Here is a 22,666-nt window from a genome sequence, read left to right on the forward strand (position 1 = left end):
AACTGGTTTTATATGTAATGAAAATCTTGATTGGCTATATTAGCAAGAATTCTTACATGCAAAGGATAATTACCAAGATCTAGGGCCCAAGATCTTTCCTTTTCTGTAAAGCCAAGTCGAAAGTCCCTTAAAAAATTTTTTTTTTCCTGAGTTTTAAATAAATCCTCTCACTTAAAGCCCATCTCAAGTGCTTGACCAAACTACCCTGGCTTTACGCTTCCCCAAGTTTACAATGACTGAATACAGGATTCACTGCAATTATGACTACCAACTATCTTTAAATGTTCAAGTGCTCAGAGTTTTCTTAAAGTGTGTAAGCCCTATCCTCAATTAAGGAAATGTACAAGAAACAGAGATCCTCCAACTTCTACAAATCTACTATTATAAATCCATTATAAATGAATCTTAGACACAGGAAAATGTCAACATATTAAATTCCCCACACTCAAGAACTGCATCAGAAAATAAAACCAAAACAAGATATATGTGATATTCTTGGTGAGAAATATTTTAACAAAAAGATAGCAACTAGTGGGTTTTATGCCATGTCACTGAGAAAAGGGGTCTGTAGGAAACTCTGAGCCATTCTTTGTGAAGGGAAACATCACATTTCCCCCTACTGCTGTGGAAGTAAGGTGCACATCTATAACAATTGGTAGACTATTAATAGGAATAAAAGACAAAACAGTATCCATACAGTACAGAAGATCATAGTTTTTTTTTTTTTTTTTTGTCAATGAACTACTTTAACACGTTCCTAACTTGTAAGAATTAAAAATCAAATGCTAGAGTGTCCAGTGTATGTCACTGAAGTCCCCAGGGTCTCCCAGGCCCCCCTCTGCTTCAAAGTAATTCATGAAGGCAGCCATGGCTGTGTCATCATCATACAGGGCATCAAAATCCAGCTGGGCATCTTCGCCTACCAAATTAAAATACAGATCCGTGTAAGTATGTTCGAAGGTTAGAAGATAAATATCATTAAAAATGGCAAAGCAAGCAAAAAAAAGGTAGAAGTCAAGCAACAGAGTCTTAATTACAGAGAACTGATGGTTACCAGAGGGGAGGGGGGCAGGCGGATGGGAGAGATAGGTGATGGGGATGAAGGAGTGCACTTGCGATGAACACCCGGTGTTGTACGTAACTGATAAGTCACTATATTGTACACCTGAAAGTAATATTACACTGTATGTTAACTAACTGGAATTAAAATAAAAACTTAAAAAAACTAAAAAGCGCAAGGCTAGAATACTATACAATGTAATTTTGAAGGCAAAGCATAGGTCTTAAATTGCAGAAGGCTGATATATTTTTAAATGGGTCACCTATTTTTATAACTATGTGCTGTCAGAGAAATTGCATAGAATTCATTTGATGCACATAATGAGGTGATCTATGAGTTTTTGAAAAGAAAATAACAGCACTAAAAGGTACTGACTCCCAGACAGCTGGAAGCTAGGGGCCAGCATTTATGCATGTGTCTATAGAGAGTCTGGAAGGATAAACTTAACTTTAATCTGCCTTGTGAAAATCCTGTACTACTTTAATCTGAAAGAGAAGACTGGCACATAAGCATCCTCTTCCAAAAATCTGAAAAATCTTATTAAAGGGGTAATACCCAGATTTTTTATTGAAAAAAGGAAATAAGAAGAAACCACAGAAATAAGATTTAAGTTAGAGCTAAGGAAGAGGATCTAGAAATCATGGATTAACACACAGCTACAGATTAGCCAAAGTTCTCTAGAAATCTTCCAAAGTACAATAGAATTTGAGATGATTAATATGTGGCTCTCTGTGAAGCTGAAGTCCAGTTTCTTTCAAGTTCTTTGATTCTCTTTAACATATATTTCCAGTAGATCAATGTTTGTTATGGACGGTGTAAAACTGTGTCACTTCAGTTTTCTTGGTTTGAGTCTACATAAACATAGTTAAAGTCAATAATTACATCTTAAACACTTTATGATTAGTACATTTAAAAGTTCTTATTCTTGGAAATGGACATTTTTTCTCTAAATATAAGTACCTCAGTTTTATTTAAATGGTATGTATTAACAATACCCATAACTAATTCCGTTGATAACAGAATTTTTTTTTAAATTTTTTTAAATTTATTTATTGAGAGAGAGAGAATGATAGAGTGAGGACCTGAGAGGGGGAGGGTCAGAGGGAGAAGCAGACTCCCCGCTGAGCAGGGAGCCCGATGCGGGACCCGATCCCAGGACTCCAGGATCATGACCTGAGCCGAAGGCAGTTGCTTAACCAACTGAGCCACCCAGGTGCCCAGATAACAGAATTTTTAATGCCCGGTGCATTGAGTAGCATCGACCTTGAAGTCGAGGATGATTATTGTATTCAGGATTTTGAATGGAAAAATCTTAGTTTTAAAAATCTTTGCTTTAGAAGTCTCCTATGTCTGAAAATATCATGATTAAGAAAGTGTTTGGAAAACTAAAATGGCAGGCAGCTGCCAAAGAAATCTTACCAAGAAGTGGCTCATGACTATGGGGAGGAACAGCACTCTGGTTTTGCCTTGTAGCCTCTGGCTTGCCTAGTTCAGAAGGATTTAGTGGAATCGACTCCTTTTTTGATGTCTAAAAAGACAGAATAATAAATAGTAAGGTTCCTACTTGAATGAAATGAAGACCTCTTAGCAATGATCAGATGTAGGCCTGCTGGCAATGCCTCCGCTGCCCTCACCGTTATGACCACTGGCATTCACCAAGGACTGTGTGTCAGTCCACAGGCTTCCCCTCATTTCATGTTTCAAAGGCTGTGAAGTCAGGAATCCGAGGGCTAAAGAGGCCAATAGCTTGCCCAAGTGTGGGGGCCATTATTCTAACCCATCCATTGACTCCAAAGTCCACATTGTTTGTAACCGTAACTGAATGTACATTATATAAGGAAAAGTTTTGGATTAAGGAGGAAAAGCTCTTTGTTTTTAAGAAAAATGATGGTAAAACTCTATCTCACATGAAACTACAATGGGAAATAGTACTTTGGAGTGGGAAATGGATTAAACTAGAGGCTTTTACCAAATAGTTATCATACTGTTACACAGTTACAGGCCAACAATTCAATAGTTCATGTAGCTCATCAACATACATCATTTACCAATATAATATTACTGACAACTTATTAGCTTGGAAGTTGTCCTCTGATCACATCCCCTTTTCTCTTCTGCTAAAGTAACCACGATCTTGATTTATATATATATATATTTTATATTATATATATATAATTTTCTTTTTGCTTTTATAATTTTAGCATCTATATAAATACCCTTAACAATGTATGGTGTCTTAAACCTTATTTTGAACACTAAATAAATGCAATAATGCTTGGTGGAAAAAAAATACATCATTTACCTATATTGTCTTATTAAGTTGATGAACTTGATCTACAAAATGTCTACATAATGTATACTACTTGGAGATTATGTTAGAATGACTTAACTCCCTCCTTCTAGCCTATTGTCTGGCACAAAATGGGTACCTAATAAACACTGGCTAAATGTATGAGAAAAAGTTAAATACTAGACCAAAACACTCATGACATTTGTATAAAAATGTTTTGTTTTTTTTTTTCAATTTCCTTTTTGTCCCTGGTCAGATTTAACTTCTCTTTTCTCCTATTTTTTTTTTTTTTATACCACTTTGTTTATAGGCCTACTTTAGATCTTTTTGTTGCCTGGGATACATTAGAACTATATTGTATGTGACTCTTTCAGATATTTACCACTATGTTTAGTCAATTTTGTACATGCAACAATGTATTTTAAATAGTGAGTATTTGTTAAATTGAATTAAACAGTATGTAATACTTGTAGCTTATAGCATTAAAATTTTTTTTTCCAGACCATAAGGAGTACATTTAATCCACTGAATTGGAACCCATTAAAATAATATCATAGCTACCATTTATTGAGCACATATTATGTACCAGGCACTGTTAAGTTTTTGTTTGTTTTTGTATCACATCACTTAATTCACACACCACTCTGAGTTTGGTGCTATTACTGTCCCTATTTTACAGATGAGGAAATTGAGGCACAGAGTTTAAATGACAAGCCTGAGGTTACCTAGCAGTAAGTGTCTGAGTCACAACATGGACCCAGATAGTACGTGTCCAGCAACTTTGCGGTCAACCACTATTCTACATTGCCTCTTGAAAACATGGAAAGAGTTCATTTTATAGGATAGCATCTTTTCTCAAAAGAAATAATTAAGGAGCAAATTTCACCCACTTATGTCATGAATGTTCCTTATCATACTTACTTTCCTGCAGTTGATAGCATGAGAATCTTTCATTAAATCTGTTGGACTTGAGTCATCAAGGGAGGAAGAAGACTGTAACCTTCAAAAAGTAACACATAAAAATTTTCCCTAAGGTGATTTTTCCTCTACATAATCTGATAAAAATACAGTGAAAAACAGGAGACTGAATGTCATGACAGTTCTCACAATTAGACTAACTTTTTCAGTGCCATGTTTATTTTTTACTATGGACTGCTGAAAAACACCTTGTGGTAAATAGGAACAATAAAACTCTGAGGTAAGAGCTCTTAAGTAAATCATGTTGCTTGTCTTATTACAGCATGTGGTAAAGTAATGGAATAATAAATAACAGTTCAAAATAGGCATTCACATCAAGAATCCGTTCCTTATTAGTTCCTTAATAAAACAGAACTGAGTAAAGAAATCTTCCTAATATCCTGCAACCTATTTAAATGAAAAATGTCATATTTTTACTATAGTAAGTCATGCCCAGGTATATAAACAACGAAACCCAAAACAACATAAACAAAATCCTATGCTTTAATCATAAATCTCTTCAAGAGTTAATATTGACAATATTAGTCTCTTCAAGACTGACAGTATCATATAAGGACAAATACTATAGGATTCACTCATGAGCTACTTAGAGTAGTCAAATTCATAGAGACAGAAAGTAGAATGGTGATTTTCAGGGGCTAAGTGGGGAGGGAAATGGAAAGTTATTGTTTAACAGGAGTTTCAGTTTTGCAAGGTGAAAGAAGTTCTAGAGATGGATGGTGGTGGTGATTGTGCAATGATGTAAATGTATTTAATGCTACTGAACTATATACCTAAAAATGATGAAAATGCTAACTTTGTTTATATATTTTACCACAATTAAAAAAATAAAATGTCCTTCACTGATACAATGGTTTTTATTACTTAAGTCACTTAGTTGTAAAACCTTAAATCTGGAAGGAAACCTGGATCTTATAGTGAAAGTCAGTATAGGATTAAAGACCAAGAATGTACAAACCACACACTCGAGCATTTAAAAATTCACTATATGCTACTGCCAGTTTTACATATTAAGTGTTGTAAAGAAATTTATGATCAAAGTGTATGATGGGTTAAATGCATATCCTTGTACAGATGATTTATAATACTTTCAATACCTAAAGCATATAGCATATTGCAACTATTCAGTATTGAATAAAATTGGGCAGACAGTAGTCACATGACAATGTCCCAGTGATTTTCTTCAATGTAAAGTTTTTAATATGAAAACTTGAAAAATTCAGGCTTACAAAAAGGTAGAAAATAAAAAGCAAAACTTTCTTCCCTCTTCTATATCTCCCACCCTCCAACACCTAGGTGTAAATATGAGAAGAAACTAGTCTGAACAACTTTCTATATAGATTTTGGAATTTTAGGTTCTTTCTTTACAATTCCAAAATCCAAAATACCTTGAAAACAAAGATTTTCCATAATTGATGTGGCAGCAAAATCACTAATTGATCTGACCTCAGCAAAATCTGACCTGATGAGGCTAATGTTTTATCCTACTTTGCCCTGCTAATATTTACAAAAATTCACTCCAGAAATAGATCTTTAAACTTTTATTATGGAAAACTTCAAAAAGATATAAAAGTAGATAATAAAATGAAAGACCATATATCCACCAAACAGCTTCAATAATTCTTTTCCAAATCTTATTTAATGTATGTGCCCCAAACTCTTTGCCTCTCCTCCCATACATTTTATCATTTAACCTGTAAATACTTCTCAAAGCATAAATACTAATTTAATTGATTATGGGGTGCTGCTATGATGTAACTAATTGCTCCCTTTAAAAAATTCAAATTCCAAAACAAGATCTTTCTAAAATCCAAAGAAATTTTAGGTTCAAGGACTATCTAGTCTCAAGGGTTTTAGATGAATAATTATGGGCCTATAGATACACATACTCACATATATAAACATGTATATTTTTTTCTTACGCAGGTGAGTTATTATACCTATTATTCTTCTATTCCTGTGCTTTCTATTAACTCTATATTGTAAAGAGCTTTCCATATTAATATAAATAGAACTACCTAATTCTTAACAGTTGCACAGTACTCCATTGTAAGGGTATGCTATAACAAGTTGTGGTTGTGATAAATATTTGAATCACTACTGTAAACAGGCATGCACTGAATGGTCTTATTCATAGACCTTTGCACAGTTGTGTAAGAATATTTGCTCCTGGGATAGAATTTCTGAGTCTAAGATGATATTCGTTTACATTTTTTATAGGTACTGTTGAATTGCCCTCCAGAGTAGTTGCATTAGTTTATTTCCTACAGTTTGAGTTACTGCTCACTCACACTTACACTCACCAGTATTGAGTATTATGAAACTTTCAAATCTTTGACAATCTTGTAAGTGAAAAAAGCATCACCTTATTGTTTAATTTTGTATATACAGTTGACCCTTGACCAACAGGTGTTTGAACTGCATGGGTCCAATTTTACATGAATTTTCTTTGATAAATACAGTACTGTAAATATATCTTATGATTTTCATCTTTTTTTAATGTCAAAGTTTAGTTGAAACACAATGTTACACTAGTCTCAGGCATACAACATAGTGATTCAACAACTCTATCCGTTATGCTGTGCTCACCAAAAATGTAGCTACCGTCTGTCACTGCACAATGTTATTACAATACCATTGACTATATTCCCTATGTTGTACCTTTTATCCTCCTGACTTATTCATTCTATAACTGGAAGCCTGTACCATCCACTCCCCTTCACCCATTTTGCCCGTCCCACCACACTTCTCCCTTCTGGCAATCATCAGTTCTCTGCATTTATGGCTCTGTTTCTGCTTTTTGTTTGTTCATTTGTTTTTTAGACTCTGCATATAAATGAAATCCTGTGGTATTTTTCTCTGTCAGACTTATTTCTCTTAGTATAATACCCACTAGGTCCATGATGTTGTAAATGGCAAGAGCTCATTCCTTTTTTATGGCTGAGTAATATTCCAGTGTGTGTGTGTGTGTGTGTGTGTGTGTGTGTGTACCACTTTTTAGCAATAATTGCACCACAGACAAACCATTGATCAGGATACTCCACTGTGTAAACACTATTATAACACTTTATCCATTCATCTATCAGTGGACACTTAGGTTGCTTCCATATCCTGGCTATTGTTGTTAATGCTGCAATAAACATAGGGGTGCACGTATCCTTCAAATTACTGTTTACATTTTCTTTGGGGATTACCCAGCAAAGGAATTAACAGGTCATATAGGTATTTCTATTTTTAAATATTTTATTTATTTGAGAGTGTGTGTGTGTGCAAGTGGGGGGAGGGACAGAGAGAGAGAATCTCAAGCAGACTCCACACTGAGCACGGAATCCAATGGGGGCTCGATCTTACAACCCTGAGATCATGGCCTGAACCGAAACCAAGAGTCAGACACTTAACTGACTGAGCCACCCAGGTGCCCCGGTATTTTTATTTTTAATTTTTTGAGGAACCTCTATACTGTTTTCCACAATGGCTGCACCAATTTACATTCCCACCAACTGTGCATGTGGGTTCCTTTTTCTCCACATTCTCCCCAACACTTGCTATTTTTTGTCTTTTGATTTTAGCCATTCTGACAGGCGTGAGGTGGTATCTCATTGTGGTTTTGATTTGCATTTCCCTGATGATGAGTGATGTTGAGCATCTTTACATGTGTCTGTTGGCCATCTGGATGTGTTCTTTGGAGAATGTGTATTCAGATCCTCTGCCCATTTTCAAATTGAGGTGTTTAGGGTCTTTTTGGTGTTGGGTTGTATACATTCTTTACCTTGGATATTAACCCCTTATTAGATATATCATTTGTAAATATCTTCTCCTATTCAGTAGATTGCCTTTTAGTTTCGTTGATGCTTTTCTTTGCCGTGTAAAACCTTTTATTTTGATGTAGTCCCAGTAGTGTATTTTCTAAGATTTTATTTACTTGACAGAAAGAGCACAAGTAGGCAGAGTGGCAGGCAGAGGGAGAGGGAGAAGCGGGCTCTCTGCTGAGGCTCCCTGATGCAGGGCTCAGTCCCAGGACCCCGGGATCATGACCTGAGCCGAAGGCAAATGCTTACCCGACTGAGCCACCCAGGCGCCCCCCGACCAGTAGTTTATTTTTGTTTTTGTTTCCCTTACCTCAGAATACATATCTAGAAAAATGTTGCTAAGGTCAATGTCTAAGAGATTACTGCCTATGTTTTTTTTCTAAGAATTTTATGGTTTCAGTTCTCACATTTAGGTCTCTAACCAATTTCAAGTTTATTTTTGTGTATGATATAAGAAAGTGGTCCAATCTTTTTTAAAGATTTTTTTTCTTTATTTGAAAGAGAGAGAGCACGAGTGGGGTGAGGGGCAGAGGGAGAAGCCAACTCCCCACTGAGCAGGGAGCCTGATGTGGGGCTCCATCCCTGGACTCCAGGATCATGACTTGAGCCAAAGGCAGACACTTGACCAACTGAGCCACCCAGGTGCCCTGAAAAGTGGTCCAATCTTGTTCTTTTCCATGTAGCTATCCAGTTTTCCCAGCACTGTTGATTAAAGAGACTGTTTTTCCCATTGTATGTTCTTCCCTCCTTTGTCATCGATTAATTGACCATATAATCATGAGTTTATTTCTGGGTGTACTATCCTGTTCTGTTGATCTATGTGTCTATATTTGCGCCAGTACCGTACTGTTTTGATTATAGATTTAGAGTATATCTTGGAATTTAATATTATGATACCTCCAGCTTTGTTCTTTTTTTGCAAGATTGCTGTGGCTATTTGGGATTTTTTTGTGGTTTCATACAAATTTTAGGATTTTAGTTCTGTGAAAAATGCTATTGGTATTTTAATAGAGATTGTATTGAATCTATAGATTGTTTTGGGTAGTATGGACATTTTAATATTCTTCCAGTCCATGAGCATGGTATGTCTTTCCATTTTTTGTGTCATCTTCAATTTCTTTCATTAATATTTTGTACTCTTCAAGGTATAGAACTTTCATCTCCTTAGTTAAGTTTATTCATAGATATTTTATTATTTTTAGTGTAATTGTAAATGGAATTGTTTGCTTAATTTCTCTTTCTGCTACTTTGTTATTAGGATATAGAAACAACAGATTTCTGTATATTGATTTTTGTATCCTGCAACTTACTGAATCCATTTATTCTAATAGTTTTTAGTGTTTTCTATCTATAGTACCATGTCATCTGCAAAAATGTAACTCTTTTACTTCTTCCTTACCAATTTGGATGACTTTTATTTTTTTTTCTTGTCTGGTAGCTGTGGTTAAGACTCGCTGAGGGGGGATGTTCTTGTTCTTGATCTTAGAGGAAAAGCTCTCAATTTTTAACCATTGAGTATGATGTCAGCTCTGGGTTTTTTCATATATGGCTTTTATTTATGTTGAGGTATGTACCCTCTAAACCCACATTGCTGAGTTTTTTGCATAAATGGATGTTGAATTGTGTCAAATGCTTTTTCTGTATCTGTTAAGATGATCATATGATTTCTATATTCATTTTGTTATTGTGGTGTATCAAGTTCATCGACTTGCAAATATTGAACCCTGTAATAAATCCCACTTAATCATGTTCAGTGATCCTTTTAATATATTGTTGAATGTGGTTTGCTAATTCTTTCCTGAAGATTTTTGCATCTACGTTCATCAGAGATAGTGGCATATAGGGTTTTTGTGTTGTTTGTTTTTTGGTAGTATCTTTGTCTTATTTTGGTATGAGAGTAATGCTGGCCTCATAGAATAAACTTGGAAACATTCTTTTCTATTTTTTGGAATAGCTTGAGGGAAATAGGTATTAATACTTCTTTAAACATTTGGTAGAATTCACCTGTGAATCCATCTGGTCCTGGACTTCAGTTTGTTGATCACTGATTCCATTTCATTTCTAGTAATGGATCTGTTCAGATTTTCTATTTCTTCCTGATTCAGTTTGTAAAACTGTATGTTTCTAGGAATTTATCTATTTCTTCTAGGTTATTCAATTTGTTGGCATATAATTTTTCACAGTAGTTTCTTATAATCCTTTGCAGTGTAGGTTGCAACTTCTCTTTCATTTCCGATTTTGAGTCCTCTCTTTGTTCTTGATGGGTCTGGCTAAAGGTTTATCAATTTTGTTATCTTTCTAAAGAATCAACTCTTAATCTCATTGATCTTTTAATAGATTTTTTTAGTCTCTCTTTCATTTATTTCCACACTAGTCTTTATTTTTTCCTTCCTTCTACTAACTCTGGATTTTGTCCTTTTTTTAGTTCCTTTATATGGAAGGTTACATTGTTTGAGACTTTTCTTGTTTCCTGAGGAAGGCTTGTATCACATCCTTCTTAGAACTGCTTTTGCTGTGTCCCAAAGATTTTGAACTGTAGTGTTTCTATTTTCCATTGTTTCCACGTATTTTTTTTTTCTTTCCTTTTTGATTTCTTCATTGACCCCACTGGTGGTTTAGCATGTAGTGTAGTCTCCATGAGTTTGTGTTTTTTTCCAGGGTTTTGTTTTGTTTTGTTTTTTGTAACTGATATCCAGTTTCATATTGTTGTAGTTAGAAAAGATGCTCAATATAATTTTAGTTTCTTTAAATTTATTGAGACTTCTTTTGTGGACCAGCATGTGATCTATCCTTGAGAAGTTTCCCTCTGCATCTAAAAGGAATGTGTATTCTGCTATTTGGTGATGGAATGCTCTGTATAAATTTTTTATGTCCATCTGGCCTAATGTGTCATTCAGAGTGATTGTTTCCTCATTGTTTTTCTGTTTTGATGATCTATTCATTGATGTAAGTGGAGTGTTAATGTCCCCTACTATTGTATTACTGTCAACTTCCCCCTTTATGTCTGTTAATATTTTCTTTATATATTTAGGTGTTCCTATGTTGGGTGCATAGAAATTTACAATTATTATATCCTCTTCTTGGATTGATCCCTTTATTATTATGTAATAGCCTTCTTTTTTTTTTTTTTTTTAAAGATTTTTAATTTTTTATTAGAGAGAGAGAGTACAAGCCGGGGAAGTGGCAGGTAGAGGGAGAGGGAGAAGCAGGCTCCCCACTCAGCAGGGAGCCCAACATGGGGCTCAATCCCAGGACCCTGGAATCATGACCTGGGCCGAAGGCAGACGCTTAACCAACTGAGCCACCCAGGTGACCCTGTAATAGCCTTCTATATCTGTTGCTATAGTCCTTGTTTTAAAGTCTATTTTGTCTAATATAACTATTGCTACCCTAGCTTTTTTTCTCTGCCTCCAGTTGCATGATATATCTTTTTCCATCCCTTTGCTTTCACTTTGTATGAGTCTTTAGCTCTGAATTGGGTTTTTTATAGGCAGCATATAGATAGGTCTATTTTTTTTTTTAATCTATTGAGTCACCCTATGTCTTTTGATTGGCGCATGTAGCTCATTTACATTTAAAGTAATTATGGATAAGTATGTACTTATTGCCATTTTGTTCACTTATTTCTGGTTGTTGTAGTTCTTTGTTCCTTTTTTCTCTTGCTCCTTTCCCTTGTAATTTGATGACTTTCTTTAATGTTTGCTTGGATTCCTTTCTCTTAATTTTCTCCATATCTATTATGCATTTTTGGCTTGTGGTTACCATGAGTTTCACATATAACATCCAAAGTATATAGCAGTCTGTATTAAGTTGATGGTTTCCTAAGTTCAACAGTCTAAAAGCACTACATTTTTACTCCCCCCTTCACATGTTATGTATAGGACAGCATATTTTACATCTTTTAATTTTGTGTATCCCTTAACTAATTTTTGTTGATGTAATTGATTTTACTACTTCTGTTTTTTAACCATCATACTAGTTTATAAGTGGTTGACCTACTACCTTTACTGTGTATATTTTTTAACCAGTGAAATTTTTTCCTTTTCTAATTGCCTTATGGCCTTTTCCGGTTAAAGAATTCTCTTTACGATTTCATGTAAGGCCAGTTTAGTGGTGGTGAAATCCTTTAACTTGTGTTTGGGAAACTCTTTACCTCTCCTTAATTTTTAATGATAATCTTGCTGGGTGGAATATTCTTAGTTGTAGGTTTTTTTCCTTTCAGCACTTGAATATATCATGCCACTCCCTTCTGGCCTGCAAATTTTCTGGTGAAAAATCAGCTGATAGCCTTATGGAGTTTCCCTTAAACATTTCTAGTTGCTTCTCTCCTCCTGCTTTTAAAATTCTCTCTTAAGAATTTTAAACACCAAAAACAAAAGATATTGGGTCATGGTGTGGACTTCCTTGGGTTTATCTTGTTATCTGTTTCCTTCCCCAGGTTAGGGAAGTTTTTAGCAGTATTTCCTTCCTCGAATAAGTTTTCTGCCCTCTACCCTCTCTCTTCTCCTTCTGGGATCCTTATGATGTAAATGTTTGTTCACTTGATGTTGTCCAAGAGATCCCTTAACCTGTCCTCATTTTTTAAATTCTTTTTTCTTTTTGCTATTCAGCTTGGATGCTCTCCATTACCTTGTCTTCAAAATTAGTGATCCATTCTTCTGCATCTGCTAATCTACTATTGAGTCCCTCCATTGTATTTTTCATTTCTGTCATTGTATTCTTCAATTCTGATTATTTTTAATATTTTCTATTAATTTGTTGAAGTTCTCACTAAGTTTATCCACTCTTCTTTCTAGTCCAGTGAGCATCTTTTTGATCATTACTTTGAACTCTTTATCAGATAGATTGGGTATCTCCATTTACTTTTTTTCCTAGGGTTTTGTCTTGTCGTTTGGTTTGGTGCATATTTCTGTTTTCTCATTTTGACCGACTTACTGTTTTCGTTTCCATGAATTAGGTGGAATAGCTACTTCTCCTAAACTTGAAGGAATGGGCTTGTGTATGGTCCCCTGTGTAGACTGAGCCTGGTGACTTTTGCCGACTGGCTAGAGCTAGGGCTAGCCTGGGTGGGGATCCCAGGGCACTCTGTGCTAGGGCTGTGCTGGTGGGATAGCTGGAGCTAAAGAGGTCATGGGCCAGCATAGCCCCAGGGCTCTTTGCACCGAAGGTGCCCTGGCAGAACAGCAGAGATGAGGCAGTACAAGCTGCAGGTTCCTGGGGCTCTCCACACAGAGGGTAGCCTGGCAGAGTGGCTGGAAACAAGGCAGGGCTGGGCCTGAGGGCCTGGGACACACTGGAAAGAGGGCACCCTGATGGAGTGTCTGGAGCTAATGCAGTATGAGCCAGGTGGTCCCAGAATGCCTGCACCGGGGGTGCCCTAGCAAGTCATGTGGAACTGAAGTGGTTCAGGCCTGGAGTATTCTGGGGGTACTTTGCACCTGTGTCATCTTTGCAAGACAGCTGGAGCTGTAGTGAGCACTGACCAGGTGTGTCCTAGTATGTACTATACTGGGACCGCCTTGGTGGGACAGCAGGGCTTGCGTGGGCTAGGGGCATGGGGCTCACTGAAGCAATAGGCCAGCCGGCATGTGCATAGAGGACCCTGCTCCCATCCACACTCTCAGGGAAGATGGTGAATGTAAACTGGGGCAGCCAGCCCCTCTGACCTAGACAGAGTTTCAGCAGCTCCCTTGCTATTTTGACAGAGTTCCAGGCTGGTTCCTGTATATTCTAGTTGCTCTTCTAAATCGTGCTTTTTTGTGTGTGTCCCATGGCAGACAAATCTGCTCATAATCCCTCAGTACTATTCCTTCCCACTGCTGTTTGCAGTGTCAGGCATGGGGATTCCCTTTTCCCCTTTGTTACAGTGTCTGTATTTCTCTTACCATTCTTTATGTGGTCTCTATATCTTCACTTGTACAGAAGCTCTTCAGTCAGCCCTCAGTTCTTCTTCAGGAGAAACTGCTCTATAAATAGGTGTAGATTTGGTGTGTCTGTGGCAGAGATGAATTCAGGGTCTTCTCATGTCACCATCTTGGAACAGAATCTCTTCCTTATGATTTTTCTCAATATTTTATTTTTCTAGCTTACTTTATTGTAAGCATAGAGCATACAATACATATAACATACAAAATATGTGTTAATTGACTGTTTATGTTATTGGTAAGACTAGTCAACAGTAGGCTATTAGTAGTTAAATTTGGGGGGAGTCAGAAGTTATATGCAGATTTTTTTTTAAAGATTTTATTTATTTATTTGACAGAGACATAGTGAGAGAGGGAACACAAGCAGGGGGAGCGGGAGAGGGAGAAGCAGGTTCCCCGCTGAGCAGGGAGCCCGATGAGGGGCTCTATCCCAGGACCCTGGGATCATGACCTGAGCCGAAGGCAGACGCTTAATGACTGAGCCACCCAGGCGCCCCTATATGCAGATTTTTGACTGGCAAGGTGGTTGATATCCCCAATCCCCATGTTGTTCAAGGGTCAGCTGTATATATTTGTAACTATGACTGGGGTTGAGCAATTGTTTTCTGTTTTTATTTTGTTTTGTTTTAATTTTAGTTGGTTAACATACAGTGCAATATTGGCTTCTGGGGTAGAATTCAGTGATTCATCACTTACCTACAATACCCAGTGAGGGTTGAACAATTGTTGAAGGTTCTTGACCATTTATAATTTTTTTCTATTCTATTCTCCAACTTTTTATTGAGCTATTTTTAAAAATTACTTAATAACTTTATGCTTTATATAAAGTTTAATATAAATAAAAGTTAATAAAATTATAGTTTATTTATAAAGTTTAAATAGCTTAATAACTTTATTCCTTATACTATAAAACTTCATCTAGCAAGCTATATTAAGTCCATTTTATCACATGACACATTTTTTGCAATTTATTAATCTTTTACCTTTGTCATAATGGTTATTAGCTTAAGTTTTGAATCTTTATATAATTTATCAACTTTTTTCTTTATGAATTCTGGATTTTTTGTGATGTTTAGAAAGGACATTCTAAACTAAGATTATAAAAACTCATATCTCTGTTCTTGAAATATTTCTATAGTTTTTAAATTTTACTTTGAACTCTTTGGTTTATCTGAAATTTATTTTAATATAAAGAATAAAGTTGGTGTTCAGCTTTTTTTCCCCCAAATAGTTACAGAGTTATTATAATGCCCTTAATTGTTTAGTCCATTTCCCCTCACTGATTTGAAATGCCACTTTTACCATATAATAAATTCCCATATGTGTCTATTTCTAAAATCTATTCTTTCCCATTAATCTATTTGTGGGTTGTGCTGAAATGTTTTAGTGACTGTAGCTTTATATTTTAGTATCTGTTAGGGTTAATCTCATTCTATTACTTTTAGTTTTTAGAATTTTCCTCAATATGGTTAGTATCATTTGTTGGATTCTAAAAAACAAATGCAAGATGCCATTTTGACTGGATTCACACTGAATTCATAGATGAGCTTAACAAACACTGACATCTTTACAGTATTGAGTCTTCCCATTGAAAAACAACTATACAGAAAGTTATTCAAGTCATCTTTTATGAACCTTTGTAGCATTAACAATTTGTTTTCATATAGTTCATATAGTTTGTAGCATTAACAATTTGTTTTCATATAATTCTAAATACTTAGCTTTTTTGTTGCTACTGTAAAAATGATCTTCTCTTTCATTATATTATTGAACTAGTTATTGTTTGCATATAGGAAACTTACTGATTTTTGAATATTGGTTTTATAAATATAATAATTTCACTTGTGAAAATATATGCAGCAATAAAACTTTACCTTTGTAAATCCAGGACTTCATTTACAATATCTGTTCCAATACTCCCAGCACCAAGTACTATTCCTGTAGACATTCCAGGCACACTAATACAAGACTGTTTAGAGGATTCTAAATAATAACGAAAGGAAAAATTCAAATGAAGACTTTAAAAATGTATATATAACTTCGGTTATTATTATTTTTTTCAACTCTAATATACTTCCTATTTCCCTCTTTAAAAGAAATAGCTACATCCTAAAACGTTCTAACCATTCATGCTTGCATTACAAACATAACTCATGATGGTTTAAAATGCATAAGAAGAATGATAGGAATCAAATGTGTATAACATCATTGAGGGTACATTTATAACCTATAACCCTTGAGTACAGATATTTCCTTCCCATTTTAATCTCCACACTAAAGCCAGAGCAATACTGCTTTATTTTTTATTATTCCTTAATATTTCTATTTTTATTTATACAAGTAATACATTAAAATATTCTTGTGGTGGAAAATCAAGATAAGCAAAAACTCCCCCTTAATGTTTTCCATTAATTTACCCAACAGATATGTACTGAGTAACACAAACTACAAGGAACTTCTAGGGATAGATAATGGATAAAATACCATTTCTACTCTTGAACTCAGCCTAGTGGCAGGCCAGTTGAACAAACAACTAATTGCAATAGGATATAAGATTATAATGGAAGTGTGTTCAAAGTACTGTAGAAATTCTGAAAAGAATAATTTAAGCCATAGAAGTCTTTGCAATTTTGCCTTGAAATGTTTTCTTCTCCAAGACAGAAAAAGATGGTAACAATAACAACAGTCCTAGTAATAAATATCCATCATTTAAAACTAAGCTTACCTTCTGATGATTGAGAGCTACAAGGAAGTAATGACACTTCTCTCATCTCACTATGTCCCCTAGAATTAAGAAACACTATAGGTGATTTTTTTTTAAGTGAAGGAAATTGTGAAAGCCACTACATTAAAGCTCTGTGTACTTATCAATTCTTGGCCTTTTTGTTCTATATATACACACTGTTAATGTCACCACCAGAGATCAAGGTATTGATGTGCTAAGTACCAGGGCATTTGCCCAATGCCCTATTACCCTATGAAGTACATTTTCTCACAGTTGCAAATTCTCAGTTTGTATATTAATGATAAGAAGGCAAGGATTATTAGAATGATTAACAGGGGATACTGCTGGAGATACCAAGCCTTGGGGGCCTTTTTAAAAAACTATAGATCAGGAAATAGAATTGGTTTGATGCAACCTTACAACAATTACAAAGAAAAACTTACAGAAAGCTAATAATACTTAGAATGGGCTATGTTAGCCTATTAAGCAAATCAGGAAAAATTGGGTCTTCTTTCAGGCTGGCTGACACAACCACAGCTAGGGCTTGGTAAACAGGGCTTAGGCTGGATTTCTGCTTATTCCCACACAAGCACATGTGGTATCCCAGGCTTAGAAGATGTGCATGCAAAAATGATATGCAGGATAAAACATTTCTTACAATGATATATAGTTTTAAATTACAACTATATCATTTAGTGGAGGGACAAGACAAGGCCACCATGAAAGGTAGGAAGGAGGAGCTTGAGTGAATACATTTACTATCACCTTTAATACCAAGCAAAAAGAAATTTATTACAAAAGGGAAAACTTACAGCTTAATTCTGAGAACTAACACCAATGAACAGTGAATGAATTACAAAATAATATATACTCAAGTTATAAAGCCAGATGATCATACAACTTTAATGGTTTAGCAAGATGAGAAAAGACACTCATTTGAAATTAACATAAAGGTCTTAACAACATAAAAAATTACTTACAAAACTAAAGTGTTGACAGACACAATATACTCCAGTTCTTTGGTCCAAGGATTTGTGAAACTAAACCACTGGCTTTTTAAAGTTACAAAAGAGCCATCTTTCTTTCTGAACTTGTATGAATCTGTAAATATTTTCTCTTTACTCTGTAGAACTTAACAAGAAAAGATAATAATCAGCATAATAGTCTACCACTACATAAAAGTTTCAGATTTCACAGGATCGAGAAATGAGTTGAGGCTGTAATTAAAAAGTACCCCTAAATTACCCCATTCAATGCATACCTGCTTTGTGCTTGTCAGTCAAATTACTATGGTCATCTTGATGAAAATATTCATAACAAGAAGTTCCCAAAAGTTCCTGAGGCAGATATCCTAAAATTGCCGTTGCCCTGGTTTTAAAATTGAAAATAAACTTCAGATTGGTGAATGCAATCCCTTCCAGAGTACTGTAGGTCCATATATGGTCAGGATAGTAGGAGAGTGGACAGGGGGATGAGTAACCCTGGGATCCTTTGGCTGCCCAAAACCCAGACTAGAGGTACAAAATAGAATGGACACCCACCCAGTCCAGGGTATGCTCTTCTCCCATTCAGTAAAATGGTGGCCACAGACCATGTTCAGTTTCTGCACTACTGGCTTAAAAAATATTATTCCAAGTTTTATCCAGCAGTGCTACTAGGCACATCTTTAATAGCCTTAGGTATCCCATTGAACTCTAATCATTATGGCATATAAATGTTCACCTTTGGTCCACATAGACAAATTTTCCATTCATTGCAAACCGGGTTATAAATTCAGTTGGTTTCACTTTAATCTCTCCACTGTTCTGTGGGACAATATATGGATGTAATCTTCCAATGGCAACAAGGCAGTTAAAATTACTACTGTCTTTCTTATTGTCCCTTTCTTCTTCCATTCCAACAACATGTGGAGGCCAGCTTCTCAAGTAACCAGTGCAGTGGATAGTACAGAATTTTCTATGATCTAATTCAAAAGTTTAAAAGAAAAACATTTGAGTCATTGTGAATAAACTCTTAAATTTCTTTGACATTTATAATAGTTATAATTGTGCTATAAAGCATTCTTTAAGCATGCTAAAATACGAAAGGGGAAAGGTATTGCACTGAAAAGAAATCGTCAATTCATTTACAGACCTTATTCTTTTTTTTTTTAAGATTTTATTTATTTATTTGACAGAGACAGCACGAGAGTGAACACAAGCAGGGGGAGTCGGAGAGGGAGAAGCAGACTCCCCGCTGAGCAGGGAGCCCGATGCGGGGCTGGATCCCAGGACCCTGGGATCATGACCCGAGCTGAAGGCAGATGCCCAAAGACTGAGCCACCCAAGTGCCCCAGATGCCCCTTAACAACCTTATTCTTAACGGATTATTTTTCTCATAAACTAAATTATACATACTACAATAAAAAGATAAAAGATGGCTTTAATTTAGGTTTAAAGAGGCCTAGGGCTTAATATATTTCCAAGCCAGTTTTTAAAATTACAGTAATTCCTATTTGTTAGAAAAAGTTAAACTTTAAGCATCCTTGTCCTTAGCCACAAAGGTACTATTTTTAGCTTAGTAATTTTTGGTATAATTCATATTCAAAAATTCATAAAGGACAGTTAATTACACATAAATTCTTAAATTCCTTATGTTAGCACTTATAATGGTGAATAGACAGCTATGGTTATAATAGATTTATAACAATATTTAGAGAACATTTGCAGAAATTCATAAAATGTATAAAAATAAAATTTGAATTAAATTTCACTCTTCAGAAAACTCCCAAGCAATTAACTCAGAGGAAAAAGTTTGTCAAACAGGCCCAATCAAAATAATAAAAAACTGGAAATAATCCATATGCTCAAATATCAGGAAATTCTTAAAACAGTGAGATACAACACAAGCATAAAAAATTGGCAGTATACAGATTACGGCAATCCACACACAAAGCTGACTTAAGTGTTAAAAAGAAGGGGGAAAAAAAACCGGGTAAAAATTATTGAAAACGGTGGTTTGTGATAAGATTTAGAAAAGACCAGAACATTCATTATTTTAAATCAGCACTATTTGGTAAGGCTGTTATTACAACAAATCTTAAAAAAAAATTTAACAGAAGATGATATGGGCTGTCTTATAAGACAGCAACTAATAGTCATAGCAAAGACTTGGAGAACACTTTGTGTGCTGTGTTGCTTTAAGTGCTTTCAGTGTATAATTAATCTTCTTAATAGTCTTGTGAGGTGTTCTTATATCTGCACCATTGTCTCAGGAAATGGAGAGTTAATGACAAAGTCACAGCAGAAAGGGTGGAGCTGTGAGTGCTCTATCTTGGAAAGTGTTTAAACATGAGTTGTCCATGTTGTGATGGAGTGGGGTGGATACAAAAGGTGTTTCAGTCAGAGGGAACAGCCAACATAAACCCAGAGCCAAGAGAGTGTCACATGTGGCTGAAGGCATATCTGTGATGGGCAAGTGGCTTGAGAATAAAGCAGGGAACAGATAGGTTGGCTCTTGTAAACCATGCATAGGACATTGCACTCATCACCTAACACATCACCCCCTCCATGGTCCACAGATGCCTTAAATTATGTCATTATCTGTTCTAATCCAAAACCACACACACACACACACACACGTATACATTTTTTTTTTTAATTTTGAGTGTAATTGACACACAATGTTACATTAGTTTCAGGTATACAACATAGTGATTCAACAGGTTTAAGCATTATGCTATGCTCACAAGTGTAGCTACCATCTGTCACCTTACAATGTTATTACAATATCATTGACTATATTCCTTATGCTGTGCCTTTTATTCCCATGACTTATCCATTCTATAACTGGAAGCCTGTATCTCCCACTCCCCTTCACCCATTTTGCCCTCTCCCCTCTGGCAAGCATTAGTTTGTCCTATGTTCACAGTTCTAATTCTCTTTATTTCTTCTTTCATTTTAGATTCTGTGTATTAGTGAAATCATATGGTATTTGTCTTTCTCAGTCTGACTCATTTCACTTAGCATAATACCCTCTAGGTCCATCCATGTGGTCTTAAATGGCACAATCACATCCTTTTTATGGCTGTGTAATATTCCACAGAAATAAAAGCAAAAATAAACTACTGGGACTACACCAAACTAAAAAGGTTTTGCACAGTGAAGGAAACCATTGGTAAAACAAAAAGGCAACCTACTGAATGGGAGAAGATATTTTCAAATGATATATCCAATAAGGTTAATATCCAAAATATATAAAGAAATTTTACAACTCAACACACACCAAAAAACCCAGTTTAAAAATGGGCAAAGGACCCAAATAGACAATTTTCCAAAGAAGACATACAGATGGCCAACAAACACATGAAAAGATGCTCACCATCACTAAACATCAGGGGAATGAAAATCCAAAGCACAATGAGATATCACCTGTGAGAATGGCTAGAATCAACATAAGAAATAACGAGTGCTGGTAAGGATGTGGAGAAAAAGGAACCCTCATATACTGTTGATGGGAATGCAAATTGGTACAACCCCTTTAGAAAACAGTATGTTCTTCAAAAACTTAAAAATAGATACAATAATTCCACTACTGGGTGTATACCCAAAGAAAATCAAAATACTTATTTGAAAGGATATATGTACCCCTATGTTTATTGTGGCATTACTTACAAGAGCCAAGATATGGAAGCAACCTACGAGTCCATCAATAGATGAATGGATAAGGAAGATGTGGTATATGTATGCTATGGAATATTATGCAGCCAAATCACATTTATATCACTTACTCCCTATTCTGTTTATTGGCACCATAATCAACCCAGGTAGTTAAATAAGAAAACTGGGAGTCCCACCAGATTCCTTTCTTTACAACATGCAAGATACCTTAAGGGAATTAAAATTGGGATAAATGGTAAATACAAGGTTTTCATTCATATTAAAACTAGATAGCAGTCAAAAGTCAAAAAGCTTACACACTTGAGTTTGGCATTTCTGATGCTTGCAAATTTACAAATGATACTGACTAAAAATGTTCTTTTCAACTAAAAATGTAGATTTAAAAAGTTTCACATTCATATGGAATCTCATCACAAAAACCTAACATTTTACTCTGATTCTTCTCTAATAACATGGTTGCCAACCAAATTTCCAATTTAATCTGTCTCACAATTCTCACTGTGAACATTTATTCAGTTGGCAGATTTTTAGTTGGGGTTATGTGATTCCATCCACTGCAATGCATTTGATCAATTGTCTTAGGCTTTTTTAAATCCCAATATGATACCTCTTATCTCAAGAATTCTTAGGGGCACCTGGGTGGCTCAGTCGGTTACGTATTCAACTCTTGATTTCAGCTTAGGTCATGATCTCAGGGTCATGAGTTCGAGCCCTGTGTCAGGCTCCACACTCAGCCGGGAGTCTGCTTGAATTCTCTCCCCCCACCCCCATGCCCCTCCCTTCACATGCTCTCTCTCTAAAATAAATAAATAATTTTAAAAAAAGAATTCTTTAGATTTTTACCTAAATATTGGGGTCACGGGCCCCAATCCTTACCAAAAGGTTTACATCAGCTCCACAGGATAGATTCAAGTATAACCTACTCTGTGATTTTTGGAAAGGGGGAAAAATTTATGTTAAGCCAAACACTGCCTTCATTTATAGGACATCTTTTCAAAATCCTTCATGAAATTTTTCTTCAGGTTGAGGGCTAGGTCTCTCAATTTGGTATCTTGCTTGGTTTGAATTCTCACAGAAGCAGATCTTGAGACAAGGATTCAGGTATAAGAAGCATATTTGAAAGGGGATCCCAGGAATACTAGTAGGGAAGTGGAATGAGACAGGGAAGAGAAGGAAGCTGATAAAGGACAGGTTCTCCAACAAGTTGCCACTTTGGAAAATC

General features: G+C 35.5%; 1 protein-coding gene across 7 annotated transcripts in view; it reads right to left on the reverse strand.

Annotated features, from left to right (window-relative positions):
* Nucleotides 1-498: 498 nt before the first annotated feature.
* The window catches only part of ARNTL2 (aryl hydrocarbon receptor nuclear translocator like 2), a 104,009-nt gene continuing 81,841 nt past the window's right edge, over nt 499-22,666 (reverse strand). For 3 of the 7 annotated variants that reach the window (XM_035028014.1, XM_035028012.1, XM_035028018.1), the window contains 8 exons: nt 18,509-18,749; nt 18,048-18,154; nt 17,767-17,917; nt 16,787-16,845; nt 15,936-16,044; nt 4,272-4,350; nt 2,480-2,588; nt 499-919 (listed from right to left, as the gene is read on the reverse strand). In XM_035028014.1, the coding sequence (XP_034883905.1) occupies nt 786-919; nt 2,480-2,588; nt 4,272-4,350; nt 15,936-16,044; nt 16,787-16,845; nt 17,767-17,917; nt 18,048-18,154; nt 18,509-18,749 (989 nt within the window). In that variant the 3' untranslated portion in view covers nt 499-785. Of the gene's footprint in view, nt 920-1,762; nt 1,912-2,479; nt 2,589-4,271; nt 4,351-15,935; nt 16,045-16,786; nt 16,846-17,766; nt 17,918-18,047; nt 18,155-18,508; nt 18,750-22,666 lie in introns of those variants that run through there. The other 4 variants (XM_035028013.1, XM_035028017.1, XM_035028015.1 and 1 more) reach the window with 2 other exon arrangements.

Source organism: Mirounga leonina, unplaced genomic scaffold (genome assembly GCF_011800145.1).
Source record: "Mirounga leonina isolate KUSES-001 unplaced genomic scaffold, KU_Mleo_1.0 Mir_201, whole genome shotgun sequence".
In the NCBI taxonomy this organism is placed as follows: Eukaryota; Metazoa; Chordata; class Mammalia; order Carnivora; family Phocidae; genus Mirounga; species Mirounga leonina.